Here is a 21,417-nt window from a genome sequence, read left to right on the forward strand (position 1 = left end):
GATCATCTGAATAGATGCAGAGAAAGCATCCGACAAGATCCACCATCCATTTATGAATAAAACATTAAATAAAATGGGTATAGAAGGAAAGTACCTCAACATAATAAAGGCCATATATGACAAACCCACAGCCAACATCATACTCAAGGGGCAAAAACTGAAAGCCACCCCTCTGTGAACAGGAACAAGACAAGGGTGTCCACTCTCACCACTCTTATTCAACATAGTATTGGAGGTTTTGGCCAGAGCAATTCAGCAGGAAAAAGAAATAAAAGGAATCCACATAGGTAATGAAGAAGTGAAACTCTGGCTGTTTGCAGACAACATGATCTTATATATAGAAAACCCCAAAGAATCCATTGGAAAACTGTTACAAATAATCAACAACTACAGCAAAGTTGCAGGGTATAAAATCAACATACATAAATCAGTAGCATTTCTATACTCTAACAACAAACTAACAGAAAAAGAACTCAAGAACTCAATCCCATTCACAATCGCAACAAAAAGAATAAAATACCTTGGGGGAAATTTAACCAAGGAAGTGAAAGACCTATACAATGAAAACTACAAGACTTTCCTGAAAGAAACTGACAATGAGATAAAGAGATAGAAAGACATTCCATGCACATGGATTGGAAGAATAAACATAGTCAAAATGTCCATACTACCTAAAGCAAACTACAGATTCAACACTATCCCAATCAGAATCCCAATGACATTCGTTACAGAAATAGAGCAAAGAATCCTAAAATTCATATGGGGCAACAAAAGACCCCAAATTGCTAAAGCAATCCTGAGAAAAAAGAACAAAGCCGGAGGCATCACAATCCCTGACTTCAAAGCATACTACAAAGCTACGGCAATCAAAACAGCATGGTACTGGTACAAAAAACAGGTGCACAGATCAATGGAACAGAATTGAAAGCCCAGAAATAAAACCACACATCTATGGACAGCTAATCTTTGACAAAGGAGCTGAGAACATACAATGGAGAAAAGAAATTCTCTTTAACAAATGGTGCTGGGAAAACTGGACAGCCACATGTAAAAGAATGAAAATTGACCATTCTTTTTCACCATTCACAAAAATAAACTCAAAATGGATCAAAGACCTAAAGATTAGGCCTGAAACAATAAGTCTTCTAGAAGAGAATATAGGCAGTACACTCTTTGACATCAGTATCAAAAAGATCTTTTCGGACACCATAACTCCTCAGACAAGGGAAACAATAGAAAGAATAAACAAATGGGACTTCATCAGACTAAGAGCTTCTTCAAGGCAAGGGAAAACAGGATTGAAACAAAAAAACAACCCACCAGTTGGCAAAAGATATTTACAAGTTATATATCCGACAAAGGGTTAATCTCTGGAACATATAAAGAACCCACACAGCTCAACAACAAAATATCAAACAACCCGATCAAAAAATGGGCAGGGGACATGAACAGACATTCTCCAAAGAATTTCTCCAAAGAAGATATATGGATGGCCAATAGACACACGAAAAGATGCTCATCATCACTAATCATCAGGGAAATGCAAACCAAAACTACACTAAGATATCACCTTACACCTGTTAGAATGGAAAAATAACCAAAACAAAAAGTGACGAATGTTGGAGATGTTGTGGAGAAAAAGGAACCCTCATACACTGCTGGTGGGAATGCAAACTGGTGCAGCCACTATGGAAAACAGTATGGAGATTTCTCAAAAAATTAAAAATAGAAATACCATATGACCCAGCCATCCCACTACTGGGTATCTATCCAAAGAACTTGAAATCAACAATTCCAAAAGTCCCATGCACCCCTATGTTCATCGCAGCATTATTCACAATAGCCAAGACGTGGAAGCAACCTAAGTGCCCATCAACTGATGAATGGATAAAGAAGATATGGTGTATATATATATGCAATGGAATACTACTCAGCCATAAAAAAGGATAAAATCATCCCATTCACAACAACATGGATGGACCTTGAAGGTATTATGTTAAGTGAAATAAGCCAGATAGAGAAAGACGAACTCTGTATGACTCCACTCATAGGTGCAAGTTAAACATAGACAAAGAGGACTGATTGGTGGTTACCAGGGGAAAGGGCGGGTGGGGGGAGGGCACAAAGGGTGAAGTGGTGCACCTACAATACAACTGACAAACACTAATATACAACTGAAATTTCACAAGGTTGCAAACTATCATAATCTTAATAAAAAGTTAAAAAAAAAAGAGGAGGATTGGTGGCAGATGTTAGCTCAGGGCTAATCTTCCTTAAAAAAAAAAAGAACTAATCTAAGAAGCAAAAAGACAAGCCATCAACTGGGAGAAGGATTCCAAATACATATCTCCAACACAGGACTCAAATCTAGGATATATAAAGAGCATCCACAAACCAAAAAGAAAAAGATAATTCAATCTTTTAAAAAACTTGTGCAAAAGACACGATGAACAGGCACCTCACAAACAATCTCCAAACGGCCCAAAGGCCCAGGTGAAGGCGGCTGCCACAGCTTCTCAGACGGACAGCACACGAAGCGGCGTGAGCTCTCTACATGCCCACCAGGACGACTCACTCTGGAAAGACCAACAGACGCGCAGCACTGACGCCCAGGAGCTGCAGCCTCCACGGCGAGGGCCGGCGGGAGGGTGCACCGCCCATCACACTGGCAAACGCCCAGCCGCCCCAACTGTAGAGGGCCCAGGAACCCCACTCTCGGCCCGTTCCTGGGCACGCAGGTGCCGCGTCCACCAGAAGACGACGCACAGGAGCGTGCACGCAGCTTCACGATCAGCAGTCAAAACGGGACACTGGACGTCCCCGAGAGGCAGAGAGACACATGACCGCCGTCTCTCACACTAGGACGTCCTGCTGGCAGCAAAGGGACACACCGCCGATGCAGCCAAGGATGTCCTCCATGGATCCAACGGTCTCGTGGAACAGAAGAAGCAAAATCGGGGCTGGCCCCGTGGCCGAGTGGTTAAGTTCGCCCGCTCTGCTGCAGGCGGCCCAGTGTTTCGTCAGTTCGAATCCTGGGCACGGACATGGCACCGCTCATCAAACCACGCTGAGGCAGCATCCCACATGCCACAACTAGAAGGACCCACAACGAAGAATATACAACTATGTACTAGGGGGCTTTGGGGAGAAAACGGAAAAAAATAAAATCTTTTAAAAAAAAAGAAAAAGAAAAAGAAAAATCAATGGGCAAGAGGTGGCTTCCTGGGCACAAGACACGTGTCCCAGCGGGCCCTGCCAGGCAGCCCCCACCGCACGTAGTTTCACCCAGCAGCTCACTCAAGTCAGCTCATCTTATGTGCTTTACCATATGTGTGGTACAACGAGAAAAACAGACACAAAAGAAAAGAAAAAACATCCCCCGAGAAACGTCTCCCAAACGAAAGGGCTCATCAAGCCAGTGGAAAACGTTGCAGCCTCGTGGCACTCCAGAACCCCACAGTCAGAGAGAGAACCCCAAAAGGTCCCTGTCAAGAAAGAAAGAGAGGTCGAAACGCAGACTGGGAGTGAGCTCCCTCGCTAAGGACCCGGATGGCTGCAGCCCACTTTCTGCAGGACCGCAGCACCCGGGGCAGACAGAGCCCGCTGCCACCCACGGGCCAGAGCACCTCTCTCACCGACCAAGCATGTTCCCCACAAAAGCAGAGAGGACCCGTGAAAGGGACAGGTGTGGGCACAGGAGTCCCGGGAGGCAGGGAAGGAGGAAGGCCGGGAGCTGCCAGCCTCCATGTGCAGCTCTGGATGAGGGGGCTCTGAGATGTCAGAATGTTCCGTTTCCAACTTTCTTGTTTTCCAAGAAAGGCACCAAAACTGAACGAAAATAGGAACAGCTGAAGCTAAATTCAGAGATTTCACCCAAACCCAACAGGCTGGTGCGGGCGGTGGGCAGGAAACGCAGCGAGAGGCTTCCTAGGTGGGAGGACGCAGACGAGCTCAGCCACTGAGAGAAGCACGTCTCTGTGAACACAACCTGGCTACCACTGAGAGGTGACACCACCAACAACCCCACGCCGGGCAGGAGGGGAGGAGGGGGACACGGAATAAGAAGGAAACAGGGAAACATAAACACGATTCAACTGGCAATGGCAGGAAAGGCTATTGAAAAAGACCAACACATGAGGTGGAAGAGGCGGCAGGACAGCCCAGCCCACCAAATGCAGCAGCTGTGCCTCTTAGAGAGCGTCTGGGAGACGCAATACAATCTGCCCTTTAACCCTCCCCACAGCTACAGAAAGTGACAGTGAGGAGATAAAATCGGCAAAAACTCACCAGGGCGAAGAGAAAGGACAATCTCGGAGGACGGAAGAAGCCAGCAGCCGCTCTGGTCAAAGTCAACAGAACCCGAGAGGCTGGACTCGCTGGCCTCCCTCGGCCCATGACCCCGGGCCCAGGCCCCCGACACCCTGTTCTGAGGAGCCTGTGAGTTCTGCTTTAATTTCTTACTTAAACCAAGGGTTATCTGAAGGTATTTTTTAATAAGATGGATTATTTCTCTCTTTATTGTTAGTTTCCAATTTTACTGCCATGAATATGTCTGCATGAATGTCACTCTTTACAATTTCTTTGGGTCTGAGTACAACCTACTCTAGTAAACATACCACGGGTTTTTGGAAATACATTCTCTACTGAATAAAGTGCTTCACATGCAAAAGATTTTAAAGTTAGCCAAAGGGAAAAAGAACGCTTCTGTGGCACACCAACTAGAAGAACAAGGTGGGGCTGGGCCAAGGCCAGGTGGGCATGACGGCCGGGCACAGCTTCAGCCACGAGGCTCGCACTGCCAGCAGGGATGGTTCTAAATGTCTATGCACTAATAACAGAGTCTTTTTTTTTTTTTTAAAGATTTTATTTTTCCTTTTTCTCCCCCAAGCCCCTCAGTACATAGTTGCGTATTCTTAGTTGTGGGTCCTTCTAGTTGTGGCATGTGGGACGCCGCTCCAGCATAGCTTGATGAGCAGTGCCATGTCCACGCCCAGGATTCGAGCCGGCAAAACCCTGGGCCACCAAAGCAGAGGGCGTGAACATAACCACTCGTCCATGGGGCCAGCCCTCAATAAGAGAGTCTTAAAACGAGCAAACCTAAAAACCAACAAAACTCTGGGTAGAAATGGACACATCCATGTCACCCTGGGAGGCTGTAATGTGCCCTCTCAGCGACAGAGACAACAAGCAGAACTGAAGTCAACGTGCGTCAGGAGGAAGTTGACCTCACTGCCACTCACTGCAGAGAACACACTCAGGTGCCACAAATGGACCACAAGTGACCACATGCAGGGCGTAAGCAAGCGTCAAATCGTTTCAAAAGACTGAAATGCTCTGGCGGATGACCTCTAACCACAGCAGAATCAAGCTGGAAACAAGATGAGCGCTAACGACACGGATAACAAACCCATGAGCTCAAAGAAGGCAGCACATGAAATCTAAAAACATACGACAAGCTCACCCCGCCCTCACGGTAGTCTAGTCAGCCGACGTGGAGGTCGGCTGTGCGGGCCCTGCGAGCTGCTGGCCGCCCCGCGCACAGTGGCAGCCGGGAGGGGAAGCGGGTCCTAGAGAGCCAAGAAGTGACCAGCATGCAGCTAAGGTGCTCTAGCGGTCCAGCCCGCCTTCCCAGAGCGCAGGCAAAGACCACAGGGCATGGGGACGCACCAACTCCGGAGGCGCTCGCATATGCCGTCATGTTCCTGAGAGTGTCCTCGTGGATGTGTCTGAGAGGTCCCGGCAGAAAGCGTCCCTGCCAGAGTTGACCACAGCAAACACCACACCCAGTGGTGGCAGAGGGATGCTCTCCCTGAAACCAGGCCCAAGAAAAGCAAAAAGGCATCTGGGTGGGAAAGGAGAGTAAAGCCATCTCTCTCTGCAGACGTCACGATCTTGTGTGTAGAAAATCCTCAGCAATACACTAGAGAACTATTATAATAAATGAGTTTTCCAGGGTTGCAGGATACAAGATCAATGAACAATATCTACCATATTTCTAAACACTGGCAAGAAACAACCAAAAATAATATTAAGAAAACAATTCCATTTACAACAGCATCAAAAAAAATACTAAGGAGTAAATTTAACAAAAGAAATGTAAAACTCATATTCTGAAAACCACAAAAATTGTTGAAACAAATCAAAGAAAACCTAAATCAACAGCCAGACACGCCATGCTCAGGGACCGGGGACTGCTCACCTTGTCAAGAGGGCAGCACTCCCCAGATTCATCTACCCAGTTCAACACCATCTCTACCAAAACCCCAGCACGCTGCTTTGCAGAAAGTGACAAGCTGATCCTCAAATTCATAAGGAAATTTAAAGGACCCAGAATAGTCAACAAAACAATGTTTAAAAGGAAGGACAAAGTTGGAGGACTCCTATTTCCCAATCTCAAAACTTGCTACAAAGCTGCAATGACTGGAACTTGTGGTCTTGTTTGCACCTGGTCATATTTATGGCCGACCGATTTTCAACAAAGGCACCAACTGGCTCAATATCATCTCTTCACCAAATGATGCTGGGAAAGCTGGATCTCCATAGGCAAGGGCACAGCTGGGCCCCTACCTGACACCATACGTAAAACCAACTCAGAGTGGATCGAAACCTAAATCAGAGAGCTACAACCATAGAACTCAGTAGACAACACGAGCACAAATCTTCATGATGGGACTGCATTAGGCATGTTTCTCAGTTATGACACAGAAAGCACAGCAACAAAGGACTCAACAGATAAACTGCACATGACCAAAACTAAAACCTTCCTGCTTCAGAGGACACCGCAAGACAGTGAAAAGGCAGCCCCGAGAATGGTGAACATTTTCTGTAAATTATATAACCAATAAGAGCCTTGTGTCTAAAATATATGAATAACTTTTATAATTCAATAATAAGGAGACAGCCCAATTAAAACCAGGCCAACGTGGTGCGGACTGGCTGGTACTGTTATAAAATACAATGGAAATGGCACTGCAGGTCAAATTGCCATAAATTTGTTCTTTCTGTACTTGTCTCGACTGAGACCAATAACAAACAGGTGAGAGCCCAGCAGGACCCACATATCTCACCCAGTAGCCCTGGCAGAGTCTTTGTAGGACACCCAGGGGGTCCTGAGGACCTGGGGGAGGGGACTCCAGGGGGATCCTGAGGACCTGGGCGGGGAGTCCAGGGGAGTCTTGATGACTAGGGGAAGGGACTCCAGGACTGTTCCCAGAAGTGCAGCCTGCGCTGGGTTTGGAGGGTGAGGCGATGGGGGTCACTGCAGGCTGCCTGTTCTTCTCCTTCATCCCACATCCTCATTCCCACCCTCAGAACCCGCCCTCGTCCAGCAGCACCCGTGCCAGGAAATACCGTTCTGCAGGGTCTGTGCTCTCGACTCCTTTCCCAGGTTCACGTGGAAGCCACCACCCAGGGTTGGGGTTTTGCCAGCACCTAGAAACACAAATCAGACTGATTAGGCATAACTGGGCAGAGAAAGTCTACGCTGACAGCCCTCTCATCACAGCGGGTGTTTCCGCAGCAAGAACACAGCCAGGTCAGTGCTCACAGTAGGAGACAGCAGGAAGGGGGGTCCTCCCTGCCATTCACAGCTCTGCCCTGCCAACCGGGCTGTGGCCTTGACCTGGAGCCAGGCAGGGGGACCATGCCCATCTGTATTCTCTAACCATGTTCCAGACGGACTCGAAGTCCAGAGTGGACCACGCTCCCACAGCGGTCAGGCAAGCACACAGTTCGCCTCCAAACTACAGCACCAGCCTGGCCCATCTCAGGTCCCTCACCCCGGCCCCCTGCGTGCCCTGGGCCAGCCCATTCACAGGAGTCACACTTGCAGGGTGGCCATTTGTTACTGCGTCCATCTCCCCATGAGACTGCAGGTTCCTGGAGGGCAGGGTTGTGTCCTCTGTGGCCCTGAGTCTCTGCACCAGCCGGTCTGCAGGAGGCGCTCGCCCCTCTATCCACCCGTGTGCTGCCCATCCGCAGAGTGGCGGCCAGGATGCCCCAGGCCCTCTGCCTGGGAACTCAGGTCTCCAAGGCACCCCAGGAAGTCCCACACACCCTGCTCTGCAGGGCTCGGGCCTGGGGCTTCTGGCGTTACCCTTTGAAAACAGCCAGGTGGGCATCCGGATTGCTCACCAGACTTACAAGCCCCGCAATCTTCCAACAAGTGCCTCACCGGAGCGAGGGGCTCAAGTGGCCAAGCACAGGCAGCGAAGCCCGGAAGGCCACCCATCCCACAGGCCAGTGCATTTGTTACCAAGTACAGACCAAAGGATTGGAGGCCTCTGCAGTTAGGGGACACGACCACACAACTTCAGCCATGTGGGGGAAGGCAAGGGTGCAGGGCCCATCAGAAAGACAGAGAAACGTGTGAGGATGAGATGGAAACTCAGAGTGACGCGGATTTGGGAAGCCAGCTCTCTGAAGTCTGGGAACAGGCCTCCAGGGAAAGCATGTGGCCCACCTCCTGGGGCCAGCAGGGACCTCGGGCCATCCCTGGGCAGCCACCAGCACAGACAGCACAGAACAGGCATGGTCCCCCACTTAACAGTGACTGCAACCAAATTCCAGACAAAAACACTAGTCGGATGGCCCCCGACCGCCCACCACAGCAGCCCCCTTAGGGCTGAGCCAGAGCTGGGCAGCGTCCTCTGCTGCCTCCTATGGTTACGGCGACCATAGGGCCAGCCCCATTTGGTGGGGAATGAGCACTGCCTACCAGTGGGGGACTGGCCAGAGCCTACGACCCTGTCCAGTAGAGCACAGTGCCCGGGGACAGGTGGCAGGGCCTGGAGATGGCTTTGCTGTCACACTGGGTGTTGGCCTCCCACTGCTGCCCACAGGTCACCATAGACTTACTGTGGCCAAGTGGTTAAGTTCGCGCCCTCCACTTCGGCAGCCCCAGGTTTCGCCGGTTCAGATGCTGGGCGCAGACATGGCACTGCTCACCAGGCCATGCTGAGGCGGGGTCCCACATGCCACAACTAGAAGGACTCACAACTAAAAATACACAACTGTGTACCAGGGGACTTTGGGGAGAAAAAGGAAAAATAAAATCTTTAAAAAGAAAAAAAAAGGGGGCTGGCCCCGTGGCCAAGTGGTTAAGTTCACGCGCTCCGCTGCAGGCGGTCCAGTGTTTTGTTGGTTCAAATCCTGGGCGCGGACATGGCACTGCTCATGAAGCCATGCTGAGGCGGCATCCCACATGCCACAACTAGAAGGACCCACAATGAAGAATATACAACTATGTACTGGGGGGCTTTGGGGAGAAAAAGGAAAAAAATAAAATCTTTAAAATAAAAAAAAGAAGCTAGCTGTGGAGGGCGAGGAGGGAGAGGGCTGAGCGACGCATCCTCATGGGGCTGGAGAGCCCAGGTGGGGCACACGGGGCCTGGAGAAGGGCCCAGGAATGAGGGGGCTTCCAAGAGCACAGTGTGTTACCTCTGAGCTCTGCAGAAACCCAACACGGGCTCACAGGGCTGCGACCAGCAGTCTGCGTCACCTATCCTCCTGATCTGGTGGCAGTGGCTTTCTTAAACTTGAGAATTTTTATATCTGAAATCTTGTAGACAATGGAATCGCTGAAGAAGGCCATCATCACTCAGTCACCTGACTGGCACAGCCACATCCTGACCTGCTTGTTTCCACCTTCCCCCAACTTTTATTTAAGAAAAAGAAGAAGAATCCCATATTGTCTTAACTAAAATGGATACGTGCTTTTAATAAATAATTAGAATAATACTGTATTAGAGAAAGGACAATGAAACAGTATAAACCCTCTGAAGCCCCATCTTCTAGGAACAAAGATAGCAGTGGCCTTCCTCCCAGCCACCTCTCCCTGCTTAGACACAGACGGAAGGCAGCCAGGACAGATCACAGAGCGATGCTGTGCTGGACAAGAGCGGAGACTTCTGAGCCAGCCCTGACGGCCCAGTGGTTAAGTTTGGCGCTCACCGCTTCAGCGGCCGGGGTTCACTTCCTGTCATGGAAACACACCACCCATCTGTCACCTGCCACGCTGTGGCAGCTGCTCACACAGAACTGCAATGACTTACAACTAGGATGTACAACCATGCACTGGGCTCTGGGGAGGAAAGAAGAATAGATACTCCCATTTTCATTGAGTGTCAAACACAATTTCCTCACTCTCCGACCGGCTCCAATCCAGCTTCCACTCCCAGGACTGCCACAGAACCACCCAACACCCCCCCTGCACCCTCTGGGACCTGTTTCCTATTCCTCTGCTGTCCCTCTCCATCTCCCCTGCACCAGGCACCTTCCCGGTGCTCTGGGAGCTGTCTCCTGACTCCTGTTCCTCCCATGCACACATGTGCACACTCACACAGGTACACTCATACTCACTGACACATGTGCATGCACACACACACACACAGGTACACTCATACTCACTGACACGTGCACACTCACACACACACACAGGTACACTCATACTCACTGACACATGTGCATGCACACACACACACAGGTTCACACACACACAGGTACACTCATACTCACTGACACATGTGCACACACACACACACAGGTTCACACACACACACAGGTACACTCATACTCACTGACACGTGCACACTCACACACACACACACAGGTACACTCATACTCACTGACACATGTGCACACACACACACACAGGTTCACACACACACACACAGGTACACTCATACTCACTGACACACGTGCACACTCACACACACACACACAGGTACACTCATACTCACTGACACACGTGCACACTCACACACACACACAGGTACACTCATACTCACTGACACATGTGCATGCACACACACACAGGTTCACACACACACACACAGGTACACTCATACTCACTGACACACGTGCACACTCACACACACACACACAGGTACACTCATACTCACTGACACATGTGCATGCACACACACACACAGGTACACTCATACTCACTGACACGTGTGCATGCACACACACACACAGGTACACTCATACTGACACATGTGCACACACACACACAGGTACACTCATACTCACTGACACGTGTGCATGCACACACACACACAGGTACACTCATACTCACTGACACGTGCACACTCACACACACACACAGGTACACTCATACTCACTGACACATGTGCATGCACACACACCCTCACACAGACACACAGCCCCGCCCCCAGCTCTCCGATTTCCCTGTGTAGCCTCAGTTTGTCATGTGATCCCAGGGGAAACAGGAACAGGAGTGCCCTCCGCAGACTAAGTTCTTTGCTGCAAGGCCGGCACCTCACTGGTCCAGGCAGCTGGGGGGGGGGGGTGTCAAACCCTGCTTGTTGAACTGATACAGATTCACTACTCAACAAACACCACCCACTGGGGAAGCGGTTACAAAAGATAACATCCGGAAAGCACTCATGGATGGTATGAAAAGTGCTTATTCAGCAATTCTCGCTAAAACCACCAGGCTGGGGTCCCTTGAAGCGTGAAAGAAGAAACCTGAAGCACTGGCCAAAACTGCCACCAGACGACATCCCTGCTCTTCAGATGCCCTTCCTACTATTCCCTCTACTTCTAAAAACACCTGCTATTTTCTGTAACAAGATCTGGTAACAAAAACAATACAATGAGCCGAACGGGACAGCAGAAGGTGCAGTTTCTGCCGGTGGGGCCGGGCCCAGACCGCCCCCTTGTGGCCAGCAGGGGAGGGACCCGCAATCCCGCTCCCAGCAGAGCCAGGGCACGCGGCTGCACTAGCGAGAGGCACAAAGGCCTGATGCAAGGCCAGCGTCACGGCTCTGCCACTCTGAGCGTCGTGGACAAAGCCAGCAACAACGACACCCCAAGACCAGAAAGGGAGAGGCGCGGTGGAGGAGGACGCCCGTGCCCAGCACTGCCCTGGTTTCACTCACGGATTCCTCCAACATGGGCAAGCAAAAACTTTAATCGTTTTGTATTAGCTGTAATTAAGGCAAGTGGTGTCTGTCACTGCTGTGAAACTCCTTCTAAGGGGAGACACCCACACAAGGCCCCGCTGAGCGGTTCCAGGATGGAAGAGGAGCTCAGTGGTCTGCAGCCTGAGCTGCACGTGGACGGAGGCCCCTCCAAGCATCCGAAAGACACTGACGAGACCGCGGGGAGTCCCCAAGTACTGAGGACACACACCTCTCGCCGCTTATGAATAAACAGCTGAACAGTGGCAGCAGCCTAAACTTCTTCCAGCAGGAAGCTGCTTGTTTTGTGGTGACTGAAGTTCTGACTAAGGACACCATGCAGCACGGAGCATGGTGGGTGAAAAAAGCAGAAACAACATTTGACAAACAACGGTCCCCTCTCACCCAAGTGCCTCCAGGACAGGATTCAGCCGTTTCCTGAGAGCAAGTCCCTTCCGCCAGAAACTCAGCGGGGCTCTGAGGGCCCACAGGATAGAAAGAGACGCAGAACCTTCCAAGTGGGCGCCAGGCTGTGCCCGGAGAGCCCCAGGGGCAGAGGGCGGAGGGAGCTCCCCAGCAAACAGGAGCGGCTCCACCTCCTGGGTGCCCCCCCACCGCCCGCCCAGGGATGGGGCAGCAAACCTTTCTCACTGCATTGGGGATTCACCCGCCACACATGTGCTGAAAGGACTTCATTACTCATAACTGCAAGCACACTAGCGCTTACAGACACCCTGACTTCAAAGACAAAGTCTGCAGCCACAACAAGTTGTGACTATGGACACCATGGGAAGGCTCCCCAGGGGAGGGAGGGAAGGACCTGGGGAAGCAGGAGCCTCGGCTGCCTGGTGTGGGAGCTCCCTCTGCCTCAGGCTGCAGCCCAGGGGAGCGCCCCACAGGAGTGTCAGGTACCATCAAGTGCGCAGGGGACACCTAGGGGAGAGGACTGCTGTCCCTGACACCCTCAGTGAGGACACATGGCACAGGACACTGAAGTGGGCCCGCTACACACTCTCTGAGCCCCACTGGGAAACCATGTTCCACTCCGTGGTCCCTGACACACGTGGAGCGAGCCTCTCGCCCAGGGAGCAGCAGGACCCTTCCTTAGCACCCAGCTGAGGCCCCAGCAGCTCCAGCTCTGCCCACTGCCTTGCCATTCTGGCCACACCCGGTTGCCTGCAGTCCTTACACACTGGTTCCTTCTCTTGGTCAATCACCTTTCCCTTGCCTGTGCCCAACCCCTCGCCAGCTGCCCATCAGCTGAAGGACTCAGCCTGGGTGTCCCCAGCACCACCTTTATCACCACCACTCAGCAAGGTGCTGTCTGTGTGTCCCGCCCAGGACACTGGACCCACACTTTGCTGGTCCACAAACATCTTCCAGGGAACCAGGGAGACCAAGGTTCCTCCACCTCTGGGTCCCGGCCTGGAGCACAGTGGCTGCTCATTCAGAAAGGCCCCTGGACACCAGAGCACTGGGGTGGTTTCCAGAAGCCTGGTCACGAGCCCTCAGTGGCAGGGCCTCTGGCCACATGGCCCTGATGTCTAATTGACATATTCCCAAGTAAACTGCTGAGCCACCTGTCCACGCTCAGTTCTCAAAAAATAAGCAGGGGGGCTGGCCCCGTGGCCGAGTGGTTAAGTTCGTGTGCTCCGTTGCAGGAGGCCCAGTGTTTCGTTGGTTCGAATCCTGGGTGCGGACATGGCACTGCTCATCAAGCCACGCTGAGGCAGCGTCCCACATGCCACAACTAGAAGGACCCACAACGAAGAATATACAACTACGTACCGGGGGGCTTTGGGGAGAAAAAGGAAAAAAAGAAAATCTTTAAAAAAAAAAAAATCTAAAAAAAAAAAATAAGCAGGAACGCTTAGGAAAGACAGCATGCAGCAGTCCTGGGACCTAGAAAAGGGCAACTCAGAGAGAAAGGTCAGCTTCTAGGATGAGGGTGGGGCAAAGGAAAAGCTAAAAAGGGCTGGTTGTGCACACACTCCTGTGCTAGGGGGCTGAGAGCAACCAAGGTGGACAGCCTGGTGCAGTGGCTGCTGTGATGGGGAAGGGAGGAGGCCAGGCATCTGGGAGAGCCCTACCCGGGGGATGGAGCGGCTGCCCTCTCCCCTCTCTGCCCCGCCCCTGCCCAGGCGCTGCTTCCTTGGGTCCCACAGGGGCTAAGAACCCATAACCCCTACAGCACTTCCCTGCAGGCCCCCCAGAGAGCAGGACGCCTGGAGAGTGGGCCCACAGGACAGAGCCAGCCTGGGCTGGAGAGGCATCTTTGTATGACCTTTAAATCACATCACCAAACGGGGCCCAGCTCTGAGGCTGTGCTCACAAGGCTGTGCAACCAACTTTGCTGTGCATGGGTGGGAGCACATCTCTCACATCTGGGACTCCCTGGCATCCATCTCCTCTGCACCCACTTCCCTGTCTGCAGTGAGGACAGGCACTGTCCTCAGGTCAAGGAGTGCACTCAGCACAGCACCCTCCCACAGAAAACCCTAAGTGTCAGCTACCACGATTACTCATTCTCATTGTTGTTGTTACTCTCGTCTCAACAGGCATCAAATGAAGTCTTGGATGACTCGAGGAGGCAGTTTGGCAACAGGTGACAAAGCCGAAAACACAGCACCATGGAGCCTCCATGCCAGCAGTCCCAGGAAGTCGCCACGGGAGAACACACAGATGTGTGCTGTGCATAAGAAATGACGCGGGGAGAAGAACAGGAGAGAAAGTCAAGGAACCCAAAGCCAGTACTCTGAAAAGATCAATAAAATTGATGAACTTCTAGCAAGAGAGACAACGGGACAAAGAGAGAAGACATAAAACACCAACACCTAGGGCCAGCCTGGTGGCGCAGTGGTTAAGCACGCACGTTCCACTTTGGCAGCCCAGGGTTCACCGGTTCGGATCCCGGGTGTAGACATGGCACCGTTTGGCGAAAGCCATGCCGTGGCAGGCATCTCACATAGAAAGTAGAGGAAGATGGGCATGGATGTTAGCTCAGGGCAAGTCTTCCTCAGCAAAAAGTGGGGGATTGGTAGCAGATGTTAGCTCAGGACTAATCCTCCTCAAAAACTAAAACAAACAAACAAAAAACCACGAATACTTGAAAGGAAAAGAGGCATCACTACAGACCCTGCAGCATCAGAAAGATCCTAAGGGAATGGTACCAACTCTGTGTGTGTGAATGCAACCACTGAGACAAAGGAGCCACATCCGCAGACCAGAAACTCACCCAAGGTGCAAGACAATCTACAATAGGACCATAACCTATGGCTATTAGAGGAATTGAACCTGTAGTTAAAACCTTCTGAAAAAGAAATCTCCAGGCCCAGATGGCTGTAATGGTGAATCCTACTACACATCCAAGGAAGAGAGAACACCAATGCTGTACAATCTCCTCCAGGAAACAGAAGAGAAGGGAACATTTCCCAACTCATTCCACATGGCGCATTACCTTGATATTGAAACCAAAGACCTTACAACAAAACTACAGATGAATATTCCACGTGAACATATGAATAAAAATCTTCAACAAGCTTTAGCAAATCCAATCAAGCACCACGTGTACAGAACAATATCCTACGACCAAGCAAGTTCACCCCAGGAATCCAAGACAGGTTCAACGTTCAAAAATCAGCCTCAGTGACAGACTAAGGAAGAAAAATGCAAGACTGTCTCAGTGGATAAAGAAAAAGCATACTGCAAAATTCAACGCTCATCGTGATAAAAACTCTCAGCAAACTAGGAGCAGAAAGGGAATTTCCACAACTTTATTGATACAGAACAGGTACCAAAAACCTATAGCTGACATCATACTGAGCTGGAAGAGACTGCTTCCCCCTAAGACTGGGAAGAAGGCAAGCATGTCTGCTGTAAGGCAACAAAGAGAAATAAGAGGACAAAATAAAACAGCCCCTCCTTGAAGCCAACATGATTGTCTACATAGAAAATCCCAAGGAATCTATTTTAAAAACTCCTAGAACTAATAAGTTTAGCAAGGTCATAGGAAACAGGCCAACAACAGAATCCAACCATGTTTCTATATACTAGCAATGAACAATTGAAAACAATTAAAAAAAAACACCACTTACAAAAGCTCTATTTGGATCTTAGGTATACATCTAAAAAAAATGTACAGCAGCTACATGCTGAAAACCACACAACACTCATGGAAGACAGCAAAGAAAACCTAAATGAACGGAGAGACGTATTGTGTTCGTGGGTTGAAAGACACAATATGGTAAAAATGTTAAATCTCCCCAAATTTGTCAAGAGATTTAATGCAATTCCAAACAAAACCCCAGCAGGAATTTTTGTAAATATACACAAACTTATCCTAAAATTGAGTAGAAACGGAAAGGAACTACAATAGTTAAAACAATTCTGAAAAAGAAAAGCAAAGCTGGAGGATGCACAGTATCCGATTTCAAGACTTACTACAAAAGCCCAGTAGACAAGACAGTGTTGTGTAGACAAGGGAACTGGCCCTCTGATCAACAGAACAAAGGGCCCAGGAATGCACCCACCAAACGCTGCCCAGGGATCTTTGCCAAAGGAGCGAAGGCAATTCAAGAAATTCGAGAACACGTGGTGCTGAAAAACTGGACGTCACGCAGAAACTGAACCTCAACCTACACAACACACCTTACAGAAAACGCAAAACGGTCATAGATCTAAATGTAAGACATAAGAAAAGAAAACTTTCAGAAGAAAACATTGTGACTTAGGGTGAGATTTCTTAGACAAGACACAAAAAGTACAATGTAGGAAAAAAATTGATAAATTGGATTGCATCAAAATCTAAAACTTGTAATTAAAATTTTAAACTTCTGCTCTACGAATTACATATCCAACAAAAGACTTGTAACTAGAATATTTAAAGAACGCTCAAAACTCAACAGTAGGAAAACAAACAACCTGAATAAAAGACAAGCAAAAGACAGACGTTTCAGCAAAGAAAGAGGACTGAGGGACAGCAAATAAACACTAACGCTGTTGAACATCACTAGGCATTAGGGAGATGCAAACTAACACTGAGATGAGGCCCATGGACACCCATGAGAATGATAAACAAAAACAGTGACACCATCGAGTGCTCAGAGATGTGCAGCAACCAGAGAGAACACAAAACAGCTCAGCCACACTGACAACCAGCCTGACAGCTTCTCACGAAACAACATACAGCTACCGTACGACCCAGCCACTCCACTCCCGCATAACCACCCCAGAGAAGTGAAAACTTAGGTTCACATAAAAAACTACACCCAATGCGTTTAGCACCTCTATACATAATCACACCAAACTGGAACAATCTCAAAGTATCCTTCGACAAATCATGGTTTGTCCACAGGACAGACCACTACTCATCAACAGATGGACCAGCACTCAGCCACAGGACAGACCACTACTCATCCACAGGATGGACCAGCACTCAGCCACAGGATGGACCACTACTCAGCCACAGGATGGACCAGCACTCAGCCACAGCATGGACCAGAACTCATCCACAGGACGGACCAGCACTCAGCCACAGGATGGACCAGAACTCATCCACAGGATGTACCAGCACTCAGGCACAAAAAGATCCAGAACTGATACTCGCAACATCCTGGGCGAATCTCAAGAGGTACTGGGCTGAGGGAAAGACGCCAGTCCCCAAAGGCAGTAGTGTGATTCCATCTATGGGACATTCCTGAAAAACAAAACTATAGGGCGGAGAACAAACCCGGCCGCCCGAGGAGGGTGGGGAGAGGGGGACAGTGAAGAGACAGCCCGAGTGGACCGCGGGGCCGCGCAACTCCCCTCGTCCTCACCGTGTGCTCACTGCAGCGACGCGAGGCCCGGCTCACCGCCGCTCCCTCGGAGCGCGGGCGCGATCCCGGCCCAGGCCGCCCGCTCGCACCGGGCCCCGCTTCTCTGAGTCCCAGGTTAGGGCCACGCCGAGCCCCAGCCTGCCCGCCTCCGCTCCCCCGCCCGCCCGCCCGGACCCACCGTCCAGCGACACGAACTGGCCCACGGCCGACGAGCCGCCGCCGCTGTTCTCCACGAACTGCACCTCGGACACGATGATGTTGTCCTCGAGCACCGAGCCGCAGCCAGTGCACACCGCGTCGCCGCGCGCCGCGTCCAGCTCGATGTCAGTGCCGCCGCAGCCGCGGCACACGCGGCCCGTCATGCCGTCGGCTCCGGACGCGGGCTGCTCCGCCCGCCGACCCCTGACCACGGTCCACACGTCCACGGGTCAGCCCGCCCGCCCGCGTGTCCGCCGGGCCCGCCGGGCCCGCCCGCAGCCCTGTCCGCGCCGCCCAGACTCTCGCGAGACCGCCGCCGCCGCTCAGCCCACCGATTCGCAGCAGCAGATTCGCAGCGCGCGCCGGGGTCGCGCCGCTTGTAACGGCCGTGCCCGCGGGACGGAGAGGGGCACCGGGGCCGCGGCGAGGACCCGAGGACTCGAACCCGCGACCTCTGGGGCGGGGCCAGCCACCGGACCTCGGAACGAAAAACAAGCAGACCTCGCGGGCCGCTTGCTAGCGTCTGGAAGAGAGGTCGGGCGGCCAGCGCAGGCGGGGCCGAGAGTTGTGGGCGGGGGTCTGAGGGGCCTGGAGCTGGGGTGGGGCGGGGCGCGGGGCGGGACCAAGAGCTGTGGGTGGGGCCTAGGATAGGGCGCGGGGAGGGACCAGGGGCTGTGGGCGGGGCCTAGGGTGGGACCAGGGACTGTGGGCTGGGCCTAGGGTGGGACGCGGGGCGGGACCCGGAGCTGTGGGCGGGGCCTAGGGTAGGGTGTGAGGCGGGACCCGGAGCTGGGGGCCGGGCCTAGGGTAGGGCGCGGGGCGGGACCAGGAGCTGTGGGCTGGGCCTAGGGTGGGACGCGGGGCGGGACCCGGAGCTGGGGGCCGGGCCTAGGGTAGGGCGCGGGGCGGGACCAGGAGCTGTGGGCCGGGCCTAGGGTAGGGTGTGAGGCGGGACCCGGAGCTGTGGGCGGGGCCTAGGGTAGGGTGTGAGGCGGGACCCGGAGCTGGGGGCCGGGCCTAGGGTGGGACGCGGGGCGGGACCCGGAGCTGTGGGCGGGGCCTAGGGTAGGGTGTGAGGCGGGACCCGGAGCTGGGGGCCGGGCCTAGGGTAGGGCGCGGGGCGGGACCAGGGACTGTGGGCTGGGCCTAGGGTGGGACGCGGGGCGGGACCCGGAGCTGTGGGCGGGGCCTAGGGTAGGGTGTGAGGCGGGACCCGGAGCTGGGGGCCGGGCCTAGGGTAGGGCGCGGGGCGGGACCAGGAGCTGTGGGCCGGGCCTAGGGTAGGGTGTGAGGCGGGACCCGGAGCTGGGGGCCGGGCCTAGGGTAGGGCGCGGGGCGGGACCAGGAGCTGTGGGCCGGGCCTAGGGTAGGGTGTGAGGCGGGACCCGGAGCTGGGGGCCGGGCCTAGGGTAGGGCGCGGGGCGGGACCAGGGACTGTGGGCTGGGCCTAGGGTGGGACGCGGGGCGGGACCCGGAGCTGTGGGCGGGGCCTAGGGTAGGGTGTGAGGCGGGACCCGGAGCTGGGGGCCGGGCCTAGGGTAGGGCGCGGGGCGGGACCAGGAGCTGTGGGCGGGGCCTAGGGTAGGGTGTGAGGCGGGACCCGGAGCTGGGGGCCGGGCCTAGGGTAGGGCGCGGGGCGGGACCAGGGACTGTGGGCTGGGCCTAGGGTGGGACGCGGGGCGGGACCAGGGCCTGGGGGCCGGGATGAGGGGTGGCCTGGAGCGAGGTCTGAGAAACGGAGCTCAGGGACCAGACGGCTCAAGTCAAGGGCGGAGACTCGGGCCCGGGGTGCCGGGACGCCTCCATGCGACCCCTACCACGTGTTGTCTGTCCCCCTAGGACTCCCCGCGTCCTGACAGCTACTTGTGCCACCTGTGGTTACCCATGACAATCACGTTTCTGTGTCCCCCCAGCCACACGCACCCTCAAGTATGGGCAGGGGCCATTCACGGTCGCCGCAACACCCATGACATCCCTGAGAATAAGCCTAAAAAGAAATGGGCAAGACTACATTTTTTTAAAACTCTAAACCTTGACTGTAGGATGCAATAGGAGCTCAAACTAAATTGGAAAACGTTCCATTCCCACTTGGAAGCAAAGTTATAAGTACATAAACTCTTCATGAGTCAGTTTGTTAAGTCGATTTGATCCCAATCAAAATGTCAACGAGATTTTCAAATAACTTGATAAGACAATCCTAAGGTCATCTGGAAGAGATAATCCACAAGAGCAGTCAAGAAAATTATAAAAGAAAAACTCAAGGAGTGGAAAATTGCCCTTCTGTATATCAAAATATTATATCAAATTACAGCTATTAAAACCATGTGGTATTTGTACAGGGACAGACAAGTGGACAAGTGGAATAAAACCAGGAATCCAGAAATAAACCCAAATATACAAGGAAATTTAACAGCCCCAAATCACTGAAGAAAAGATAGAGTCTTCAACGGTTTTGGGATTTCCATTTAAAGGAGGAAAAGGGTAAATTGAAGCCCAATGTCACACTGTTCTAAAAATAAATTCCAAGTGGCCTTAAGAGCTAAAAGTAAAAACAAAACTTCAAGTCTATTGGAATCAAATACAGGAGGACATCATAAATCTCCAGTGGAAATTTACCGTGGGGGGGGAGGGTGGCTGCCACGTGAGCCCCTTCCTCTGGGTGCGGCCTCCGTCCTCTCCAGCACCTGCCAGCACCCAGTCCAGCCTTTCTCACCACGGGGTGGGGGCAAGCCAGCAGTGAAGCTGGGAAACAGTGCATGGATGGGTCATGACAACATGCAAAGCAGAAGGACCTATCTGCTCTCAAAAGCCTAAACTAGTGGCTTTTCTATTTTTTAATAAAAATCTTTCAAGCACACCTAAAAGTAAAGAGAAAATAGGAAAAGACCTAAGGAGCAACCACTCTGCCACACCAAAGTTTAGCATTTTCCCACATTTGCTATTTGGTTCACTTATCTTTGTTTTGTTTGCCTTGTTTTGATTTGTTAGGTCTGGGTTGTGAAGAACACAGCCCTTGAGTCCCCCAGAGTCCACTCTCCTCCCTCCCTGCTCGAAGGTAACCACTACCCAGCCCGGGGTCATCATCAATGCCAAGCATATTTTAATACTGTCCATAGTCAATGGACACTATGGTTTCACATATTTTACAATTATGCATAAATGACATCATACCTAACCTTCCATAGCTTGCTTTTCTTTCTCCTCAATGTTTCTGAGACTTAGTTACACCCAGACATTCCTTTTTTCTGCTGTACAGTCTTTCCTTGGGAGAACAGAGCAGACTTTTTTTTTATTAATCTTGTGCTGAGGAAACTGAGGTTGCTGTGGTGACAGTCCTCGTCTTTGTGCCCCTCTGTTCCCCCAGCCCTCCCAGCTCCCCTCCCCACCACCCCCACCCCAACATATGTGGATGTTTCTCCAGGGGAAGACCCCAGGAGGCATCGCTGGAGTGCAGAACATGTGTACCCTCAACATGCTAT

At 52.0% G+C, this 21,417-nt stretch overlaps 1 protein-coding gene across 3 annotated transcripts in view; it reads right to left on the minus strand.

Moving 5' to 3' along the window:
* The window catches only part of BRF1 (BRF1 general transcription factor IIIB subunit), a 71,752-nt gene extending 53,284 nt beyond the window's left edge, over window positions 1-18,468 (minus strand). Inside the window, exons 1-2 of one of the 3 annotated variants that reach the window (XM_044774425.2) lie at window positions 17,919-18,468; window positions 7,351-7,431 (exon numbers count right to left, since the gene is read on the minus strand). In XM_044774425.2, the coding sequence (XP_044630360.2) occupies window positions 7,351-7,431; window positions 17,919-18,102 (265 nt within the window). In that variant the 5' untranslated portion in view covers window positions 18,103-18,468. The remainder of the gene's footprint in view (window positions 1-7,350; window positions 7,432-17,918) is intronic. The other 2 variants (XM_044774427.2, XM_044774428.2) reach the window with 2 other exon arrangements.
* Between the last annotated feature and the right edge of the window lie 2,949 nt (window positions 18,469-21,417).

Source organism: Equus asinus, chromosome 7 (assembly GCF_041296235.1).
Source record: "Equus asinus isolate D_3611 breed Donkey chromosome 7, EquAss-T2T_v2, whole genome shotgun sequence".
Taxonomy (NCBI): Eukaryota; Metazoa; Chordata; class Mammalia; order Perissodactyla; family Equidae; genus Equus; species Equus asinus.